General features: G+C 42.5%; 1 protein-coding gene across 3 annotated transcripts in view; it reads right to left on the minus strand.

Annotated features, from left to right (window-relative positions):
* The window catches only part of EYA2 (EYA transcriptional coactivator and phosphatase 2), an 81,395-nt gene that overhangs the window by 38,209 nt on the left and 22,270 nt on the right, over positions 1-20,916 (minus strand). Inside the window, exons 2-6 of one of the 3 annotated variants that reach the window (XM_032704569.1) lie at positions 8,717-8,835; positions 6,841-6,885; positions 5,047-5,095; positions 4,282-4,424; positions 1,312-1,428 (exon numbers count right to left, since the gene is read on the minus strand). In XM_032704569.1, the coding sequence (XP_032560460.1) occupies positions 1,312-1,428; positions 4,282-4,424; positions 5,047-5,095; positions 6,841-6,885; positions 8,717-8,825 (463 nt within the window). In that variant the 5' untranslated portion in view covers positions 8,826-8,835. Of the gene's footprint in view, positions 1-1,311; positions 1,429-4,281; positions 4,425-5,046; positions 5,096-6,840; positions 6,886-8,716; positions 8,836-20,916 lie in introns of those variants that run through there. The other 2 variants (XM_032704570.1, XM_032704571.1) reach the window with 2 other exon arrangements.

Consider the following 20,916-nt stretch of genomic DNA (forward strand, 5'->3'; position numbering starts at 1 on the left):
TGTTTTGGTCCAACACGTGGCTGTGTCACTATTCTTTTCAAGTGTAATATTTTCGAGTGCTGATGCACAAAATTTGCTTGTCTAAACCTCTTGACTGAACAAAGGGGCCACCTTAAAGACTTCAGTCCCAAGAAAGCCAAGAGTCTGCCTTCTCAAACAGCTCAGTGAGCTACGAGAGAGCACACGTGGGACAGGTGAAACCTGCAGGAGTCACTGTGACAAAAAACCCCGAACCCTCAGGCTACCATTTTGATTTCTTTTTGTGCCACATTCAACCCAGATGTCTTCAGCATGTGCCATGAGGCATCCAAGCCCCCCCAAACCAGCTTAGTGTTAGAGATACGTGCTCTGACAAAACCAGCACGTGCAGTCTCAGCAGAGGGGGGTCAACTCTTAGTCCTCAGCTTTCTTAAATAATTTCTAGAATAAAATGAATTTTACCTTGTTTCCCAGTTTGTGTAACTGTTTAGGATTTTAGTTACTCTCAGACTTAAAATCAAAGTGGACGTGTGTGCCCACCTTTCACTTTCAGGATAGAGAAGAATTAAGAGAATTGACAGAGACAGTTTGGGAAGGGGGACAGCTCATGTAATGACACAACAGGGCATTTCACCCAGAACTCCCAACAATATCAAAAAGCAAAGTGACAGACTTGATCTCTTTCCCCTTCCAACAGCTTGTACAACAACTTGGGAAAGCCATGCAATCATGCTTTGGTTTTCCAACCCTGGGAAAATCCCTAAAGGGGAGGACAAAGGCAAGGGAGAGGTTTTTCCTCGTGCATTCACCTTCCTCCAGTGGAGTCACTCACGGGTTTTTTAGTATCAAGGTATCAGCTTTTTAAAAAAGAATTAGTGCAGAGAGTATACAGCAATTTAACCACGGAACAGCCTGTTCAGGTCAGCATAAGGCAGAAAGAAGCACAACACTGACAGGACTGTTGGCATGAAGTGTAAAGCCACCTTTCCTTCCACTCAGAATGCAGGAACTCACACTAACACAACAATCCCAGGTATGCAGCCACAGAACTAATTAAAAGAAAGAAAATGCAATTTCTGCAGGGAGACAAAGCTTATATTGATCTTCTTGAAATTTTTCTGGGGTAAACTAGTGTTAATCCAGTCCCTCAGCCAGAAATCAATGCCTTGATGAGCAAAACAGATCTACCACAGACTTACCTCCATCCCTGTGCTGGCTGCCTACACCTAAAAGCTTTCCACAGTAATTTCAGCAGGAGAATTGGTCCAGGGTGGGGGGGGTGAGATTCTGAGCAGCCACAGCTCCTCCTGCCAGGCCCTGAGCTGTACTTACCGTGCATCTGGTACGTGTAGGGGGCCTGTCCTGCTGCTGGGGCACCAAAACTGGATCCATAGCTGAGGAACCCACTCTGTCCTGGGGAATGGCTCAGGCTGTCCTCTGTTTTAATGCCTTTGGGGTATACAGTGAGAACCAAGAGCAGAACGTGAGTGTTTGTCACATAAAGGTGTAAAAAAAAGCAAGTTCAGTAATTAACAATTTACCAGCTACGTTTTCACTAATAAACTCTTCTTTCCTACGCTTTCTTTTGTATATTTATATTTAAATGCACGTATATTTAATTACATGCATTACCCAAACAGGTCTCCTAAATAACAGTCAAACAAACAAATCACAAATAATATTTGAGTCAGCTACATCCTGTATCCATACCTGACTGCACTTCTGCTAAGGCAGGTAAACAACCGTGACGCATATTGTTTTCAAAAACAATTTCTGAACAAATAGTTTTGTTTCAGAATTAAACAAACTCACTGACTCATGAACTTTCTGAGCAGTTATCAGATGCAAGCAAAGATTAACAAAGCAACAGGACCTTCAGCGAAATAACCTCAAGACTTCTGTTCTCCACAGAGTTATTTTTTCTTGCATTATTATTTTCAGCTTTGGTATCAAAACATTTATTGGCAAGTCATACAGGAGGGTTATCATCTATTCAGTTAGATATAACACACAGTTCAGGAACAATAGGTAAGCCCTGAAGCCACAAAAGTCTTTTAATTTCTAAACCCAGGCAATTAAACTGACAATTTACAGGGGGGAACAGCAATAGCTGAATTAAACATTGCAAGATGAAACCCTTGCTGGTAATGAAAGGGGTTGATATTTTATTCTGAGATGCTGCCGAGGTTGTACAGCTGTATTATTAAAATAAACAGCTCAAAGGTGCATTATATTACCAACCCTTTGGGCATGATCCTTCCCTCCTCTGCATCTCTATTTGCACACAACAAAAATGGCCACTGGACACTGCCCAAGTGATGGGACCAAACAAAGACCCTGTTGATGTTTGGGGCTTGGATTTACACATTTCCCAGGCTGCTGTCATCTTTTAGCACTTGTAGGCAAACCTGGCAAAAGACAAGTTGAATTCAGGTGCCTTTCCCCAAACATGCTGTTTTTCAGCCAAATGACTCGAAAAGCATCAAGTCTGTGTTTGCTCAGGTTTGGAATAAGTTCTCCCAGATGATGTTTTCTCTAATAAAAATCACTTATTTTAACCTTAGGTGAGAGGAGCTGTGATGCAGTTTGAGTCTAAGTTAGCAAGAAGATGATAATGCTGCACAGTGAAAGGCAGGACGTTTCTTTGGACAGTGAGGGAACACGCGCTGGTGCAAATCTCTGGCTGCATCCCTGCTGGGGAAGCAAAGTGTGCACACAGAAGCCACTTTTCCCCACATTCCATGCTTTTCAACTCCATCAGCACTCCACATGCCAGCATTCAACCTACCCCGGGTACAATTAATCTTCAGCCAATGGGCCTTTTTGGAAGCCTAAAAATTGTTGTCAGACAGCGAAATAACTTAGCACCAAATTAATTTCCACACAATGTTCTGTTTTGTCTAGAAACTGGCCCAGTTTTATTTTTGTGCCTAAAAACAATACTGCTTCATTGTTCTTGGTTGCCAGCCAGGTGGAGTTTTTCATGGGCTGTGTTGAGTATCTTAGAGAGGGTGTAGGGGCTGGGGGAGGGAAACCACTGCTCAAGGATGCTAAGAGGTCATCCACAGGATTTATAAGCAGCATATGGGCCTGACACATGCATACCCTAAAGCCTCTAGGCAGCAGCAAATGGCTCTACTTTCACCTGCTCTAACAGGACAACTGTTCAGAGTTTGCCTTGGAAATCAGCCAGCTGATGCAAACACACAAGTAGCTCCAGGAGAGGGTCTCAAAACATTCCTCTCATCATCCTGGTAGAGCTCCAGCTCTGTCAAGCCCTCTTCCCTGATCTTCCAGACTGCTGCACTGAACCCCCCTTCAGTAAAAGCCTTGTCAATGGCTGTGTAAGAGCTTCTTGTTGGGAAGACATACTGTATTTGCCAAATAAACTATGGTGTTTAAGAGCACAAAGGAAATAAAACTAAGAAGTCATTTAAATGGTGCAAGACACAGCACTCGGGGGACCAGCCAGTAATAAGAAGCTCAATAAGAAGCTCTATTATAGAGCTGTACCTAAACAAGAGCAACATCTCTCTGGTCTTTAGGAATGGAAAGAACTTCTCAGCTCCCTCAAGAGCTTGAGGACACTGCTGACACTCGGTTTACCAGCATTCCTCTGCCAGGATAGCTGCTTTAATTATTTCCTTGTGTGAATCCCCAGCTGCTCCTGCCCAGCACTGTCTCCCCACAGCTGCTGGCAAGGCTGGGCAGAAAAGCAGGGAACAAAGCTGACTGGGGTTAGAAACATTTACTGCACCTACAGCTCATAACTGCCCATTTAAACACAGAGCATCTTCCAAGACCAAAGTACATTGTGTCACTTCACCCAGACCCTATTCTGCTCTGTGTCTTGGTTCTTCTGTAATAACGTACAGAAAGTTTTTCTTAAAGTAGCTTGTACCATTGAGACTTCAGAAAGAATCAAGGAAAGCAAAGTGTACTTTATATAAATATCATATTTACTGCAAGAGACTTTGTCTTGGCAGTGAGTCATGGGAACACTCACCAGCTACTACTCCTAAGTGGCACATCCTACTGAACCTGAATTTTTCATACCCTACCACTGACTGGCTCCAAACTTCACTTAGTTTGAAAATACACAGTCCACGATACGAAGAGCTGACAGGTAGTTCAAAGTAAACCCAACATTTTTAAACAAGTCAGATTTTCCCCCGAGCCTGAAAAGGGAGCGTTGCTGCGCCACAAATGACATTTCACTGCAAAGCTTAAACCTTCAAATCCATTTTGCTGGCAGCAAGAGGGCCACATCCCTCAAAGGTAACACGACATGGGAGTACTCACTGTAGGAGGGAATTCCATAGGGCTGCCCTGGAGGAGGGTAGGCAGTGTATGCAGCAGCCTGCTGGATTCCCGTGCTGTACTGAGTCTGTCCGTACGTTGCCATTGTTGGGAAAGATGGGACTGTCACTATATGGGGATAATGTCTATTCAGAACAAGAAAACAGAAGGTCTAAGGCAATAGTTACTGCACATGATCTTCTAGAGCACAAGTGGAACACTTCTAGACATCTTGACAAAATAACATCCAAAGTACCGTGATGAATATTTTGGGAACTTGGAATTGTCTAAATTGGTGCAAAAGGTTGTTTCAGTGTGTGGCTCTTGATATGAGCCATCAAAATAAGCCACCTAAAAGGATGGGGATTTTAAGACCGTGCAAAATATATGCAAGTTAAAAAAAAATAAAATAAAATCATCACTGCTTTTTTTTTTTTTTCATTTTGAGTTTGCCAAACAAGTGAGTGTGACAGGAAGCCTCTGACATTTCAACATATCCCTCTGTGGTCACTCATAAACACAACAATATTCCAACTGATAAGGTTTGGGTTCCCAGGGGTACGAAAATGCAGTGCACAGTACCTCAAACCTTATTTCACTCCGTATCTAAGAAGATTAAGAAGCAGTTACTTCGTTGTGCCAGAGCTGTGCGGGGGAACAGGTGGATGGGCTTAAGGCAGATGTTTTTTAAGGTGACAGAAGTCTGCACAAAATGGCTGTTCAGCAGAACACGGTGTTTAAATGACAGCACTTGGCACGAGCACTCACTTTGTGGTGTACAGATGGAGAGGACACTGTGGTGCTGCTTTGCTGCTGCCTGGAAAACAAAAATTAAAGGGTCTCAGACTTTCATCACGTTCTGTTCCATGGTCAAGCTGATACAATTGTTTTTACTGCTGCTGGTTTGAGAAAAATATACAGGAATTAGAATTAGACTTTGTTTTTAGTGAATCTCCCCAAACTGAGGTAGGTAAGAAAGCTATTCTCCACTTAACAACAAATAAAGATTTAGTTTTTAACTAAAGGTGATACCAATTTATTGAACTACCAGTTTTTTCTTCTCATGGGAGTGATATCAATCATGAGGCTGGGCTTTGGAGGGATGACTCATATGCTCAAGGCTATAAAAGCAACTGCTATGATGGCTGAAGTGATTTAAGCTCACTGCACTTTTTGCTCTTTTGCTTTTTTTGGTACTTTCCTAGACCATGACTCACTTTCCTTAATGCTCATTAAAACATATAAAATCAAAATAAATATTAAAAAAATACAACACTCTAAATCTCCTTAATTTGAATCTTTTGAGTTAACTATAGCCTACCTTATTTACCTGCCAGCAGTCAAAAAAAAAACCAGTAGAAAACCCTATCACACAAGTTAGATGTGCAGGATGCCTTCTAATGGACCAGACTGTACCCTGTAACACCACCGAAGAAAAATGCACCACCAGCTTTACCCAGAGACAAATTCAGGTTTACTTAATTGAAAGTAAGAACAAAAAAAGTCTACATTAAAACCTGCAAGTTGCCTGCAAGTTGTACTGAGAACAGCATACCAAAAAGCCACCTTGAGTATTATGCAGCTTGCCTCCACAGTGCCATCCAAAATCTTGCTTCTCGGTTCCTGGCTGGAGCTGTTGGGTGTTATTTCAGCACTAGAAATGCCAAAACACTCTCACAATCATCACTAGTGACACTGGGCACAACTGATTCGGCCTCTGCAGAGGGTGATTTCCCAACTGCAGGTGCACAGGGTGGAAAGGGAGGCTCCTGCAGTGCCCCCAGTGCCTGGACATCGCTGCTCCCAGGCAGTGCTGGCAGGGAGGTACCCACAGAGCTGCAGATGGATTTGTACCTTCAGCACAGAGCTCTACAGACCTTCACTTGCTCAGCCGTCGGCGAGTTGGTGAATTCAACACTTCAACCGTAATTTATTTAGTGAAATATGCAAGCACACATAAAGCCTAAATACAAGCAAATAGTGCTGTGGCTTTGGGTAGCCTGTTACACCATAAACACGGACACAATGCCCCAAAAGATTCAACAGGCTCAGGTCTGAAATGTTTGTTCCTCCTGATTTAAATCCCCTTTGAAAATGCTCTCTCCTACGCAACCCTTTTTCACAACATTTTACATGCCTTGATTGTTTTTCATTATAACGTGCAGATTACACCAAACTATTTTTAAAAATACTGCCATTTCACCTGATACTTTTTTAGACTAAATTTCAATAAAAAATGCATCATCATGAGTTCGAACTGAAAATATTAATTACTGGACATTTTTCTTTGGTTTTGAATGTTAATTTATATAATTAACCATAAAACCTATATAGCCCTAATCACTGACAGAAACAAAACCATAAGGACTCCTCCTTCTCGTTCTTAAAACCCTCAAGCACAGTAGAAAAGCAAAACCCACCCCCCTATAAAATGTTGCAGTAACCTATTTCCCAAGCAATAGGCAGAGAGCTTTAGTTTGACAAAGGATATGTTATACAAATGCATATATTCACTTGAACACACATAGAAAAGACAGGTTTTAAATCCAAAATTGGGCTTACCTGACTCCCCTTCAAACTCCCTATGAAAAATTTGCTTTGACTTACCTGAAAGAAAACAGTTTATAAAATTAAGATTTTTAGATTGTGAAAAGAAGAGCTACACAATTTCTCTCCGTCCTTCATATACCAAAATTACCAGGATTGCACTGAAGAAACAGACATTAGAGTATTCATTCCTTTAATTCATAATGCACTGACAAAGAGCAGAACAGACAGTTTGAGCACGAGCTTAATTTCTTTTCTATTTGAAAAAGACTACAGCTTCAATTTTTTTTATTTCTGAAAGACTAAGTACAGAGTAAATAAGTTTGCCAAGAATGCTAAGTAGGAATTTACTGTGTGTGAATACACAACATGGTACTGTCACCGACAAGAAAAGGCAAAGTTAATCCTACAGGCAAAATGTGAACTTAAAAAAATTTCTGCAACATAACTGCACATCTCATAATAAGCATCCACGAAAAGAGAGGGTCAGACAGCTACATGGACATTTCAGTGAGTAAGCACTATGACCAGACTTGCTAAATTTAAAACTACGTGTAACACAGAGCATACATTTGTGTCCATTTATTGCTTTAAGAGCTCTGTCAGTCTGAGAATTGACAAACACACAAGCATTTTCCTGCTCTTCAGATTAACAAGAAGTTATTTTCAAGGGAAAGAGCACAATCTTGGTAGCACAAGGGATCATTCTGCAGCAAAACAACCATAATGTTTCTATAAGAAACACACCAGCAGGAGCTGTCACTGGCAAACTGGTGTCCAACAGTACGACTGCGATGTTGGCTCTCATTTATATCACATTATAAAAAAACAGTTCCTGCACCAAGATGTTTACAAGATGATGTACTTAAAAATCATTTCTAGCTCTAATCTTTTCTACAAACAGGTACATTCAAAAGGATGTTTTCTTTAGATTGTTATTCCTTCTACTGCTCTTGCAAATAGGCAGTCCCGATTGAATCAGGCGATTCCTAATGCCTCAGCAAACACCCAAACAAAACATCTCCTGGGCTTCTAAGAGCCTATAAATGAAGGGTTAAACACACTACTAAAACATAATAGCCAGTGCCTTTTCCTAACTCCCCTCTAACAGGAAGGCTGACAGATCCTGACCGCAGCAAACAATAGCTGGGATTGTACTAGCAAGAACTAGTTCAGCTGCATCACTTGCCAATAATTTTTTTAGCAGATTTAACATTCTTCTGTTTCCTTCACTTGAACAGTGTGATGGGGCGGGAGGGGAGGAGGAGGAGTGCAGATAAATTTCCATCAGAGCCTCAGCCACTGAAAGAATTTGTCCTTGGTACCTGCCAAATGTGAAACTCCAGAGCAGGGGCCAGCAGGGCTAACCTTCTGGAGATGGCAGCAATCAGAATTTCAGAGGGATGCAAACTGGGGCACAGAGCTGCTTTGGAAAGAGGTTTTCTGGCTGTCTGATACGTTGCTGGGCCTGGGAGCCCCCACACTCCCCCCCAGCACAGACACCAAAGCCCAGGGCTCACGTTCACACCACTGGGACCAAACAAAAAAACCACCAGGTCTACACAAAATAGGTTTTCTACCCGCAATTTTTCCAGTGGAACAAACATATACAGCATGCACGTGTGTACATGCAGGTACTGACCACACAGAGATACATATCTGCACGTGAAATATTTCCATTCCATTTGCATTCAAACCATCGTGGAACTAAAGGATTCAGCCTCAACTGCAGTGTCTACAAAAAATACCCCAAAATCTCAGTTGCTCACTATACTGTAGAACTAATTGTCAGGAGAAGAGGCCTTGCAGTGGCCAGTCCCCTTTGGTTATACATATATATATATATATGTTATGTTATAGCCAGTAAACATTAAGTAGAAGAGCAGCCTACCTTCTATGTCATCTGGAGCCGTGGCATAAATGTGAGAAAGGTTAAGCTTCAGTCTGTCAGGGCACTCTCTATTTACAGTCAGACTGGGTGATATCACTAGATCTAGCATTTCCTTATACCTGAAGGAAAACAAAGGAAAAATACAATTTATTCATTAATTATGCATGCTTACTAATGATTCATTTTTTTTCCCTAAGAGTATAAATATTAAAGCTGATTACCTAAACCCAGGCTTCATATAAATTCCACATAATAACATTCACTAAAGTTTTCATCAAAGGGAAACACTGAATTAAAATGCAGTACTTGCTTCCTTGGAGATTACACCCATCTGATTAATGCTTTCCCTTTCTTCCTGGATTTTGCCACACAAAAACTAAATTCCTGATTTGTCATATGCCATCAAAGCAAGAATGTACACACCAGTGTCCAGTGAGGCTCCAGAAAACACTTCTACTGGTTGCAAATGAAGCTGAGGGCAGTGAACAGCATTATCCAGCATTTTAAGATAAAAAGTTCTGGTGACAGGATCAGTTTTCCAGGGGACACCCAAACCAGGCACCCAATCACAATGTCCTGGCCATTAGGTGGCAGTGACACGAGGACAGTCCCTTTCACAGAAATAACCTCAAAAATTTCAAATTAACAACATATCTTCAGTCTCCAAAGAAAAATATATTTGTCTACGTGTGCTATAACGGAAGCTTAAAACCTCTGCATTACACAACCAGTCCAGAAAAGAGGACTAAATCATTATTTCAGACTCTCTGCACAACATCAACAGGTCTATTCATGTTTTCAATACATGTCCCTAACTCCAGCTATACACCTTTTCAGAAGTGGCTTCCAAAGACACTCACTTGACACTGGGGGGAATTTGGGCTACCAGGGAAAAGCATAACTGTGCTCTTGGACAGAGCAGGGCCTCGGCAGGAGAAAGGGAATCAGGAGGTGAGTGGATCCAAGGCACCTGGCTCAGCAGTGAGCATGCTGCTGCCAAGGCTGGCACATCCCTGCTCCCAGGCTGGGACCCTCTGGAGCTGGACTAAACAGGCAGCAGGTGACACAGCACCAACAGGCTGATAACAACCCCCAGCACACCTAAACTATGGTGAAGTCAAAGACAACAGCACATAAACCTGAAATCTCGACACTGGGCTCCTGCAATACCAATCTGTGCATTCTGGGAGAAGCCAAGAGACTCGTTTTGATTTTCTGTTTAAATATCACTCTATGGCTTCACCAGTTTTGAGAAATAGAAAATAACAAACCACATAATTTTTATCTGCACACACCCCCATCCCCAATCACTTTTACAAAGCCTGCAAGTCCCTGTGAGGGAGGGTAAGTGTTGTTAGGAACAGGCACAAGCCACATAAATTATTTCACCTGTAACCAAACAGCAAAGACCAAAGCTGAGCTCATTTTTGCTTCCCCACCTAACAGCTGGGAAGGCACAGTGCCCAGGCAGAACACACATGAACCCTCTGTGAATTTGCAGAACTGCCAATAGTGGGTATGAAGAGGCATAACCATGTACAGTGTCCTTTCTCCAGGTGGGATCTGGCATTTGTCCACCTCCCTTGGAAATCCACACAGGCATATCCACCTTCATGACCAACACAGCCTCAAGTCCAGGGGCTGGTAAGGGCTTCCTGAGCCATGGAGACCTTGAGTCAGCAGTGAATGACCAGTGCAGTGGAAATACAGTTCTCTGAACCCAACACTCCTGTGATCCATCTGCTGTGCGTTAGGGATTTTCTAGGAAAACAAGACCAGCATAAAAACCAGCTTTGCTTTGCAGCTGCATCTTTGTTGCCAGTGGGTCTCAAAGGGTTCCACCTTCAGATGTGTCCCTGTGAGAGGAGCACAACTGACTGACTCCCCCTCCCTGCCTCAGACACAGACAGACTGAAAATGCAGGTTCACAGGGGCCACCAACTGTGCCCACAACCAGTGTCTGTGCCACCAACTGAATGGAAATGCAACAAGGACTCAGATGCACACAGGGACACAAAAACAGTCCCTAGGTGTAAAAAATCCTACCTGAGTGACACAGTCCAATGACAGAGCCAAACCCCCTCACCTAACCCCAAATAAAATACAGCTTATGAGACACTTGACTCAGCACTGGAGGAAGCTATCCTAGTTTTTTCTCCTGAAATGGCCAATCTCACTCTCCTGCTGGCACAACCCTGCTGCAAAGGGCTCAGGAAGACTTCAGTGGTGCTTCTCAGGGGGGCAGAACAAGGTCTTTCCTACAAAGCTATGGCTCTTAAGACCCTCTGAACAGCAGCAGGCTCTTTTCCCAGAGGAATTGCTTTATTCAAATCCACTGGCAACCAATTAAATTTTGTCTCCTTGGCTGAGAAGGCAGGGTTCAGTTTTACACCAGGTTCTCCTTTCCACTGTATGCAAAGCCCATTTCTTTTCCCCTTATTACCTTAATGCTGTACCTGAACTGAGGAAAAGCGCTGCTGTCCCAGACCCTGCCAAGCTGGGGATGTTCTGCATTGTTTCTCAGATAACACATGCCCTTCAGCATAATCCAAAACCCCATCACTCATGACACTGCCCAGGCTGTTGCCAAGCGAACAGGAGCAGATGTTTAAAGGGAAATGATCTTTTACAATGATTAATGCACTTTAATTACATCATTGTTCAGAGATTTCATTAGCCACTCTCTGACTGATGATTTTTCTGCTGCTTTTGTTCTGTTCGCTTTTGTATTCACAAAGTCACATCACATTTTCCTGGTTTGGTTTTTTTTTTCTTTAGAGTAAGTATTAGTTGCATGTACAAACAGGTAACTTGTCACAGAACTGCCTGTCTGGTTGTGCATGTCACGTATGTGTGTTTTTAGTGGCTTTGCCTGTTTTGCACGCACCATTTACTGATTTATTCATGTGCATTTCTCACTTATGAGAAACTCTCGACAAGAGTTTCTGAAATTCCAGTTTTAACGATGGCAAGCCACAGAAAACAGTCAAATAATGGAACAGGGCTGGTATTTAACACAGTAAATGACATGCTGGAGTGCAACTGATGAAAATATCAGAGCTTTGTTTGCTTTTTAGAGCAAAAACATTTTCTGGCTTAAGTAACATACAGTAAATCAGAAATAAAATTTGCTGAATATGAGCTTTTATTAAAATCAGTGATGGCAGCATCTAGCAGGCAGGGCTGACAGACATCTGGAAGAGCTTTTGGCTTCTGTAATTAAGAAGAACTTTGTGTGAATTTGGTGCTCAGCTTTTCCATTAGAATCCCCTCCTCAAAATCCAGTGTTTTGCCCTGAAAATTGACCCACAAAACCTCTGCCAAGAACAGAAACTTTTCTAACAATTTAGGAAGGAAAAAAATAGAACTAAAACTATTTCTCAGCCATTATGAAGCTGGGAATCCCATTTTAAGCGTTCAAATTTTTGACTGAGGTGTTGAGGCAACCTACAAATTCTTTTACAATGATTCTTTTACACAAATTCTTTTACAAGACAGTGATTCCAGACCCCAACTCAAGACACCCAAATGTATGCTGAAGATCAAACTACTGAGCCATCCCATCTCTCTGCAGCAAAGAACTCAAAGATGGGTGTGAGTGCAATGCTGAAGCAGGACCCAGTGTGCAGACTGAGTTCTGCAAGGAGCTCTGGGTGCTGACAGGGATGAGAAAGTATCCTCTTTCATCCATGGATAGTATCTGAAAGGATGAAACAGGAAACCACCATGGTGTTGTGGGCAAATGGAACCACACCACAGCTCTGCCCAGCACAGCTGAAAAGCCAGAAGGCACCAGCAAGAGATGGAAGAAGACTCCTTCCAAAGCTTGGAGCCCTGCTGCTCAGGCATAACTTAAATCATCTCAGTCCCTCTAAATTGCCATTAACATGCAAGTCACAACACACTAAAGGCATCATCTGGGGACCAGAGGCATTCCATCCTCACTGAGGACACAGCTGACTTGTTCCTGGGGGTCTGCACTTTTCACTTCTCCCTACTCCATGTCTGGGGTGAGAAGACAGTATTCTGGCTTCAATAGGTACATGTAGTGGAACAAATGTTCAAAGGAGAACTTCCAGGGCATTTTCAGTAAATCAGACACCTGGGTAGTATGTGGTACCAGGGTAAACTCAGCAGCCAAGCAATTAAGAGATTTCAGAGGGAATACGAGCAAGGAAGAGCAGAGCTTTTGCCCCACAATGACTCTGCAGGAGGGCATTTGAGGAACAGGATGGTACAGTTCATAAAGGATATTCAGGAGTAAAAGACAGTATGGGGGGGAATAAAAAGTTGGCATGGGTATGAGAAAAAAAAGAGAATGAGCTCTACATCTGCCATCAGTGGAGGAACTGATGAGTTAGGAGTCCTGCAGGCGAGAAATGAAGACAGAACTCCTCCCTTCCCCTGAGAAAAACCTGCCAGATCCTACAATGGGAAATACAAGTACTTAAAGGGAGTGACAAATTGCAAAAAACGTTTGTCCACGAGGGGAGAGGTAAATCCAGAAGTTACTCTCCCTGCAACACCACCATGCAATGATCTTCCCAAGAATTCTTACTTGTGTCTGGCTGGAGGCCAAATGCAAGCTCAAACCACCAGATCCTCCTAAACATATGTGTGCCAACACAGAGCCCTAGGCAGGAGTGATACAAGCCAAGTCCTCTGCTTTTAGCTTTGCCTTGAAGGGGAGGAGTAGAGACAGAGATTGCAGTCTGATTGCAAGAGTAACATTTTTGTCTTGCTTCCATGGCTTTATCTGGTTTTAATTACTCGATCAACTACTTTTATCTCCTCAAAAAATGGTGCAGATGACTACACAGTACTTTATGATTCCAGTGGTACTCATCATTAAAGAGAAGACAGTCTGATTCCCCACTTCATTTCAGAAGCAAATCACATGCAAAAAAATCATGAAGATGGTTTTCTCAACCTCTGATTCAAAGAAAACACACAAGCAAACCCCACCCCAATCCTAAAAAGTTTGTTTCTTCATTCCTAGGAAATACAAGATTAGTTGTAATTTTTTTTTCCCATATGGGTAAGATTTTCAAAAGCACCTGCTATGCCTCATTCATTTTCACTGGGAATTAAGACTTCTACATTTTAACTCCATGAGAAGTGTAGGAGCTTAGGCAGCTTTGCCAGGACTAATTGGTTGCAAAATTATCTTCCCTATTTTGCTTTGCTCCTGTACAAAAAAAAAAAAAAAAAAAAGGAATCATTCATAAGCAAGGAAAACACCATTATCTTGCAGCCACCTTCCAGATGGTATAATCATAGGGAATCTCCCATAGTGAAGATTTTGGCTCCTTCTCTCCATCCATTTCAAAAGTACTTTCATTTCCTCTGTCAGTACATTCCTCCTCACACTGTTTGGACGTTTTTCCTCTCCATCTATAATAGATTCTTTGTTCCTTCCATTTCGAGAACTCAGAAATGCTTCAGCAGGTGAAAACCACGACGCTCTTTTCTCTTTTCTAACGAGTCTCAGTTCCCCCACAAGTACATCTGATAGATGTGTGCAGGAAAGGCCTGAACAGGCATAAAGTTAAACCTGAGCTGGCATAAGTGCTCGTGTACAAGACTGACAGTACAGCCCTGATGACAAGATATCCTTTCAAGGTGACCTGCAGGGCAACGTGCCTTGGGCTGTTTGTGCTCCTGAGAGCTGCCTTTGGCTGATGTAATTGGACAATAAAAGCAGCACTACTTGTCTGGATTTATCATTGCCCAGCCTGTTTCAGACACAAAAGTAAGAGGACTTGTAGCACAGCATCTGGGGTGGGGGTACAGAGCTCCAGCACAGACTATCTCAGGCAAAGGAACGAGAGAAAAAGGTTGTGTGTTAGACAGGCAAGAGACAAAGCACATCAGAAATCGCTTTTTAAAATGTGTTAATTCTAAACGAGTTGAAGAAAAATAACTGAGAAAAATAACAAAACAGACCATTTCTTTCACGCTTCTGAAACAGCTATTGTTTAAAAACACCCAAAGTATTCCATCAGCTTTAAAATCCTTCCCCACATGGTTTCTGTGTTTTGTCCTTTTTTTTTTTTTTTTTAACATGAGACAGTCTTTTTGATCAAATTTTTACTTTCACTGGAAGTTTTCTGTCTTGCTCTAACCCATAGACCAGACAGCAAAAAACAGATGAAAATTCCTGTCTCATGAATTTTTTGAGCCAAATTCACTCTTTCTTATTTTTTTTTTTTTTAAAGGAAAGTCAGCCTGAAGATTTTTTTTTTAGCACTTGGAACCGGCAAAAATAATTGCATGCCTTGTTTCCCTGGAAGTCCTGAATTTCCAGAAGCATTGGCTTGCTTCACCAAGCTTCATCACCTGCTTTTCCAGACTGCTTTTCAATGATTTTTCTTTAAATATGCTGTTTCTTTCTTGTCTCATATCTGCTGATTTTAGGGGAAAAAAAAAAAAAGCAGGCTGTCTTCATATAAATAAATGTTTTTCCTCCTCCTAGAAAGGCTTCACTACTGCCTTCTCCAGGTGCTCTTTTCCTGGAGACACAAAGGATACAGAGAAGAAAGAGGGGGCTGTGATCCCCTGCACTTCCTGCGATTAACTCGGGAAGAGATCGAAGGCAGATAGGACCAGGGGAAGCATCAGCATTTTCTGGCTGAGCAGCCCAAAGCAAAGGGGATTCAGTGCACAGAAAAACAAACAAGATGAGGTATCTTGACCATTTGTCTGAGAGGCAGCTTGAAAATTCGGGTGAGCAAGTGCTGGGGTTCACAACACAGACTTCCAACCTGGCAGCCCGAGCAGAAATACATTATCACACTGCTTTGAGTCACTGGGGCCTTTAAAGCTCATTTCAACAATAGTATTTCACTTATTCTAAGTCAAAATGAGAAAGGCGAATTTTTCAGAATGCCTTTTGCTGGTCTATGGAACCTGTTTGCTAAGTAGAACAACATTTGCAAAAGATCTTACTATTTGTCAAAGCATAAAATTACTCAACTCTCTTACTGTGAACAAGCAAGTACCACACAAAAGGGGCTAAGCTGGTAAAGCAGCAGTATGAGCTTATAGCCTCCAGTCATTTGAAAAATAAAATTGTATGTGTATACACATATACAAATGTACATAAATAATCTCTTTCACTTTCCACATTCCTCCTTGACATTCACAAGCTTTTTAATTTCATCACACCTCTTCCTATTCAGATCCCCCAGGCGTGCCAGGGCTGCAAGTGACTGCAGAAAACCACTCTGGCAGCTCCAGCTGCAGAACTGGGGCCCACAATACAAAACAACTGCCTCCAGAGATGGGGCTTCCCAAACCAGGGACTGCAGGGTCCACCTCATGAGACCTGTCACTCCTTAGGCACCTCTTTCTATGCTGAAGAACTCTGCTTTTTACTCCTTCTCTTCAGAATCACAAGGGCTAAATATTCACTTAAATATAAATTAGGGGTGTCCCCCCCCCTCAGTTTTCTGCTTCCTCCTCACATGCCGTGGTAAGGGAAGAGCAGCATCTGTGTTTGGACATGAAAACTCTGGTCTTAGCAGCAAAAAACCCATTTTTAAATGGTTTAAACACACAGGTGTGTGTGTTTGCAGGGCCTTATTCTGTAAGACATTTGCAGCAATGTGCTGTAACATAAAGCAACCACATAAGCAGAATTGAGCATCCAGAAACTGCTTCTGAGAATTGCAATTCTAGTTTTGCTCCCAAGCTCTGTCAGTAACAGATCGGGCAAGTTTCTCAGGACTACATTAAGGCCCCTGTAAATCTGGGAAATGCAGTATAAATTGCCAATTGAGCTCTTTTTAGGGGCTGGAAAGCGCTCTGAAATCTTTAGGTGAAATCTGTTCCACTGCTGCAGTATTGATATCCATGCCAATGAATAATGACCAACCTGAACAGGAGACAGCCAAGAAGGAGGTGAGGCACGAGAGCTGTCCTTCAGGGCACGTTCTCTCACTCACTTTTGGTCCAAAAGCCCTCCATTCCCAGACCATGAGAATTTCTTCACCCTTTTGATACACTCCTTAAACCTGTCAGAGTCCTGCAATGGCTCCAGCAACCCACTGGGAAAGGCAGGGCTGCCCCTTTACAACAGGGCTGTGTCAGCACCTCCATTCTCAGCCTGTAAAGGAGTAGCACTCGGGGAATAATAATTCAAAAAGAGCTATGGGAAAAGAACTATGAAATGCAAGTTAGTAAAAGGACTTTGGATGTGAGGGAAAAGTCTGGTGTAACAGCACAGGTGAGGCTGGAGTGAGAATGACGTACTCTCTCCCTGCTTAAATCCCCTAAGTCAGACTTTCTCTGGGCAGAGAAGACAGCAAAGAGAAATGTTTGTTGCATGTGTAGAAGCTTCAAAACATCTCTGACTGGGACTCTCTTCTTCCCCTGCCCCCAGTGAGGGGAGGGAAGGGAAGATTATCCCATCCCTCTGCAGGAATAAACCAAGAAAGATCATTCTCAAGGATTCAGAAGCAATGAATTCCTCATGTTTTAGATCTTCAGTGCACTGTGTCATCTATTTATGAAGTATCTTGATGAGGGAAAACATAAATGCTGGCCTTGCTGCCCTAAATGCAGTTGATGCCCGACGTGCCAGAAGGAAACATTGCACAGTTCGTAGGTTCTCTAAAACTGAAGACCCTTTTCTGAGAAACTGGAAGTATAGTATGATTTAACAATGTTTCTGGAAACCCTCTTTGCTTTGACTTGGCTTCACAGTTTGGAATTTAAGCAGCATCCCAACCCTCCCACAGCTCCTCAAATTTAAAAAAGAAAAAAAAGAAAAAAAATCTTTGTGGTATTCCATTCCTACACGAGGGAGAACGAAATCTCTGACACATAACATAGCCCCCCACCCCAAAGTCGGCTTCCCTAATTGTTCCTCATCATCTACAGATTTCTGGGTTAGGGGTTTCAAGGTGGGGAGGAGGAAGACGGGCGCTTTTTTCCATTTTGGATTTAATTAAAGCATCACTAAATCAGAACCTGTGATTGCCAAGTAATTGCTGACTGAGCAAGTCTGTGGCAGCAGTGGGGCACAAGTCCTGCACCAAAATTGGTCATTTCACCAGGAGGAATAACAAGCTGCCAATTTTTTCATTCCTGTATCTGTAACTGGAAGGTTCAAAAGGGATTCTCTGAATCAGGAGACTGGCTGGTGGTGATAGTTTATAAACAAAAGCGGAGAAGATTTCTCGTTTTAAAGAGCTCCAGCACAACAGTGAGCAAAGTAACACAACCTAATAGCTGCATATCTTGTGAATGTTAGGAGAGAAAAGGACATCACCAAAGGCAATGCTTGAGCAAACAGCACTTTGTTACTCACACCAATTAACAGTGTGGAAACAGCCAAGGGGAGAAGGAATTTACTCAGAGCAAATGCTCACAGTGTTTTCCCTGATATTAATTCCATTAATAATTTGTTTCTGTGGATATTTGAGAGCCAGGCTAAAATAACAACATGGGAATAACAAATGGGACAGCGTGATTTGCTTTGTATGTTCAGGTGGGCTAAGGTCTGATTTCCCAAGAGTTTTGGTGTGACAGGAGGCTGAAGCTCTTTCTTTAAAGCCAGGCAAAAGTTAACTTTGGGTTTATTTTCAAGCCAGAGGGAAGGGATTTTTGCAGAGATAAGCAGAGTATATTATCAAACAAAGAAGAGTTACAGAGCACCTTTGCAGTGATCCTCCCATCCAGCCACTGCTACACTGCATGGAAGTGGAAACACCAAATGACAAATGCAGCAACCCAATGCCATACACACAAATGTCCCTGTTTTCCTTTGCAAAGTCTGATCTGATAAAGAAAAACACTTCCTGAAAGTGCCATTTTATGACATTAACCAGACCTCAAACAATGCACCGAAGTACAGAGGGACACTGACATTTGAACTGCAGGAGTTTTGTTTTCCGTCTTGCTTTTCCCCCCTGTGAATATTGCATTTGAATAACTAGAATTTTTAAAATCCCTTTTCCTCCTTTCACCATGATGTCATGCAACTGTTGCACAAGAACAACAATGTAGAGCTACTGCTGCTGCAGCCAAGTCTGGCACCAAGAGAGATCAAGGTTGGCACCAAACGCCAGGGTCTTGAAAATAAATTTGGCAGAGGTAGTGCTTGCCACTGCTGCCATAAACAGCAGACAGGGCAGCGAGTGGAGAAGTGCTGAAAGAGACCATGAGTTTGTTACTGGAACAAAGATGCCCATTAGGTAACCACTTAATCCAGCAACTACTCACATGTGAAAGGTGAAGAGTTTTACAACAGCATGTCCAAATTAAGGGCAGTATCAGGGACCGAAGTGCAACATCACAGTGCCTTTCACACATCCATCATACCCAACTGAGCCTAAAAAAAAACCCCAGCCAGCTACCTGTCAGCCAGGAGAATCTCTGTGCACAACTGCAAGTTCCACCGGATTATTCGAAGAAAAACACTTGATCCACACAAGAACACATCTGTCTCAACAAATTTCTCTTTCCAGTACTTTTCAGTTCTGCTTTCCCGGGAGGGCATTTGCTCCTATTCAATGATGCTGGAACAGTGCTCTTGGAAAGAGATGCATATGTGTGTTTTTCTTTTTTTCAAGGCAGATGGAACAGAAAAGAAACGCAAGTTTTCCTCGCTGTGTCCCTCTCGGCTTGAACTGAAAGAGTGTGGGCTGATTTTCTATGCTCTATATAAGGGTCTGATGATTTGTGATGTGGACATCTGCCTGCAACTGGACAGATGCCACCAGCTTATTACAGCAGACAACTCGACAGCCATGTAATTGCAGCATCTTTCAAATGCTACTTTATTTTTTGGAAAAAAAAAAAAAATCCTCTTTCCCTAGCAGAAAAACTCCAGATTCCATCCCAAATTTCAAAATTCTTTAAGCATCAACTCTCAAATAAGGGAGCACCTTCACCAGGCAGATAAAAGTCAGAAGCATGTGTGGTGCTGTAACAGCTTTTTGCCAATTTTGTTAGCACTAAAACAGGTAAGAACATTAAAAGCAGGTTTCAAGTGATTTATTTGACCCTCAGTAGTAACTTTCATCAACAGCACCAACGAGCACTCCTATTGGGATATCCAACATGGTGTTTGAGTGGGGAGCCATACAGAAGTTACAGCCTCCTTTTTAAGCCTACCAAGCAATAAATGAAAAGCAAGAATTGGCTTAAAGGTGAAAACTTGGCTTTTTTTCCCCATCCCCAAAAATCAAACGAACTGAAAAACATTTGATCTGATTACTGTGAACTAATTTTTTCCCTGATGGCTTCAAATTCTTCAAAAAGAAGAAAAAAAAATCAAATCTGAAAACAGAGGGTGACTTTTAATGACCACAACCCACGGTATCTTCTACCAGAGGATGTTTACAGCTTCAGTGACAAAATCAGCATCTTAAGGCCCACTTTGTTTCACTGAAGAGCAGTTTCCTCCCATCATATTATATACCACTTACCCTTGGGATCAGCAGTCCAACTCTCAAGAAGCTGCTCTGCAGCTCATCACCTCTGAGGCCCCCTGTCAGCAGCGACCACTTGAGCACAATCCCAAAATTGGGGGGCGCTGGAAACTCCGGAATGCTGGGATCCAACCCAGCACAGACACGACTGGTTCACTCACAGGGCTGCAAGGCAGCTCCAGACCATCTCCTGCAGCTCCAGAAAATGGCAGCTACCAAGAGCTCTTTGTAAGAAAACAGTTTTGTCACCTGCACAGATTAAGAACTCCAGCTGCAAGTAAAAGCCAACTGCAGCTCCTCGGATATTCGAGCGCAAGCCCACGTGTGCCTTAGACTTCAAACTCAGATTTGATCTGCAGTTTCCCTGGCTTAAAGGCAAATTTCTCTTGAACAAGTGGGACTTCCAAGGCCCTCACCCTTTCACAGCCCCCAAGAGCAGCCTGACAGCCTGGTTCCACAGTGGATGTGCCTCCTGACGTTGGATTAACTTCAGCTCATCGCCTTCAGCGCGGCTTCTCTGACACCTTTCCGGAATAACTTCTACCACAGACAAAAGAATCAAAATAATTTCATTCCTCCAGCTACTACAGGATGGTACAGATCCATCCAATTCACTCACAAGCAGCATGCAAAGATGCTCTTGTTGACTCCAGCTGTTCGCAGCAATAAGATACCAAAAAATAAAAATAAAATCAACTTTGCAAAGTATCTGAATACAGTGCTTGCCTTCCAAAGGAAATACAGAAGTTTATCTCTTTTCCC

Source organism: Chiroxiphia lanceolata, chromosome 17, assembly GCF_009829145.1.
Source record: "Chiroxiphia lanceolata isolate bChiLan1 chromosome 17, bChiLan1.pri, whole genome shotgun sequence".
Classification (NCBI taxonomy): domain Eukaryota; kingdom Metazoa; phylum Chordata; class Aves; order Passeriformes; family Pipridae; genus Chiroxiphia; species Chiroxiphia lanceolata.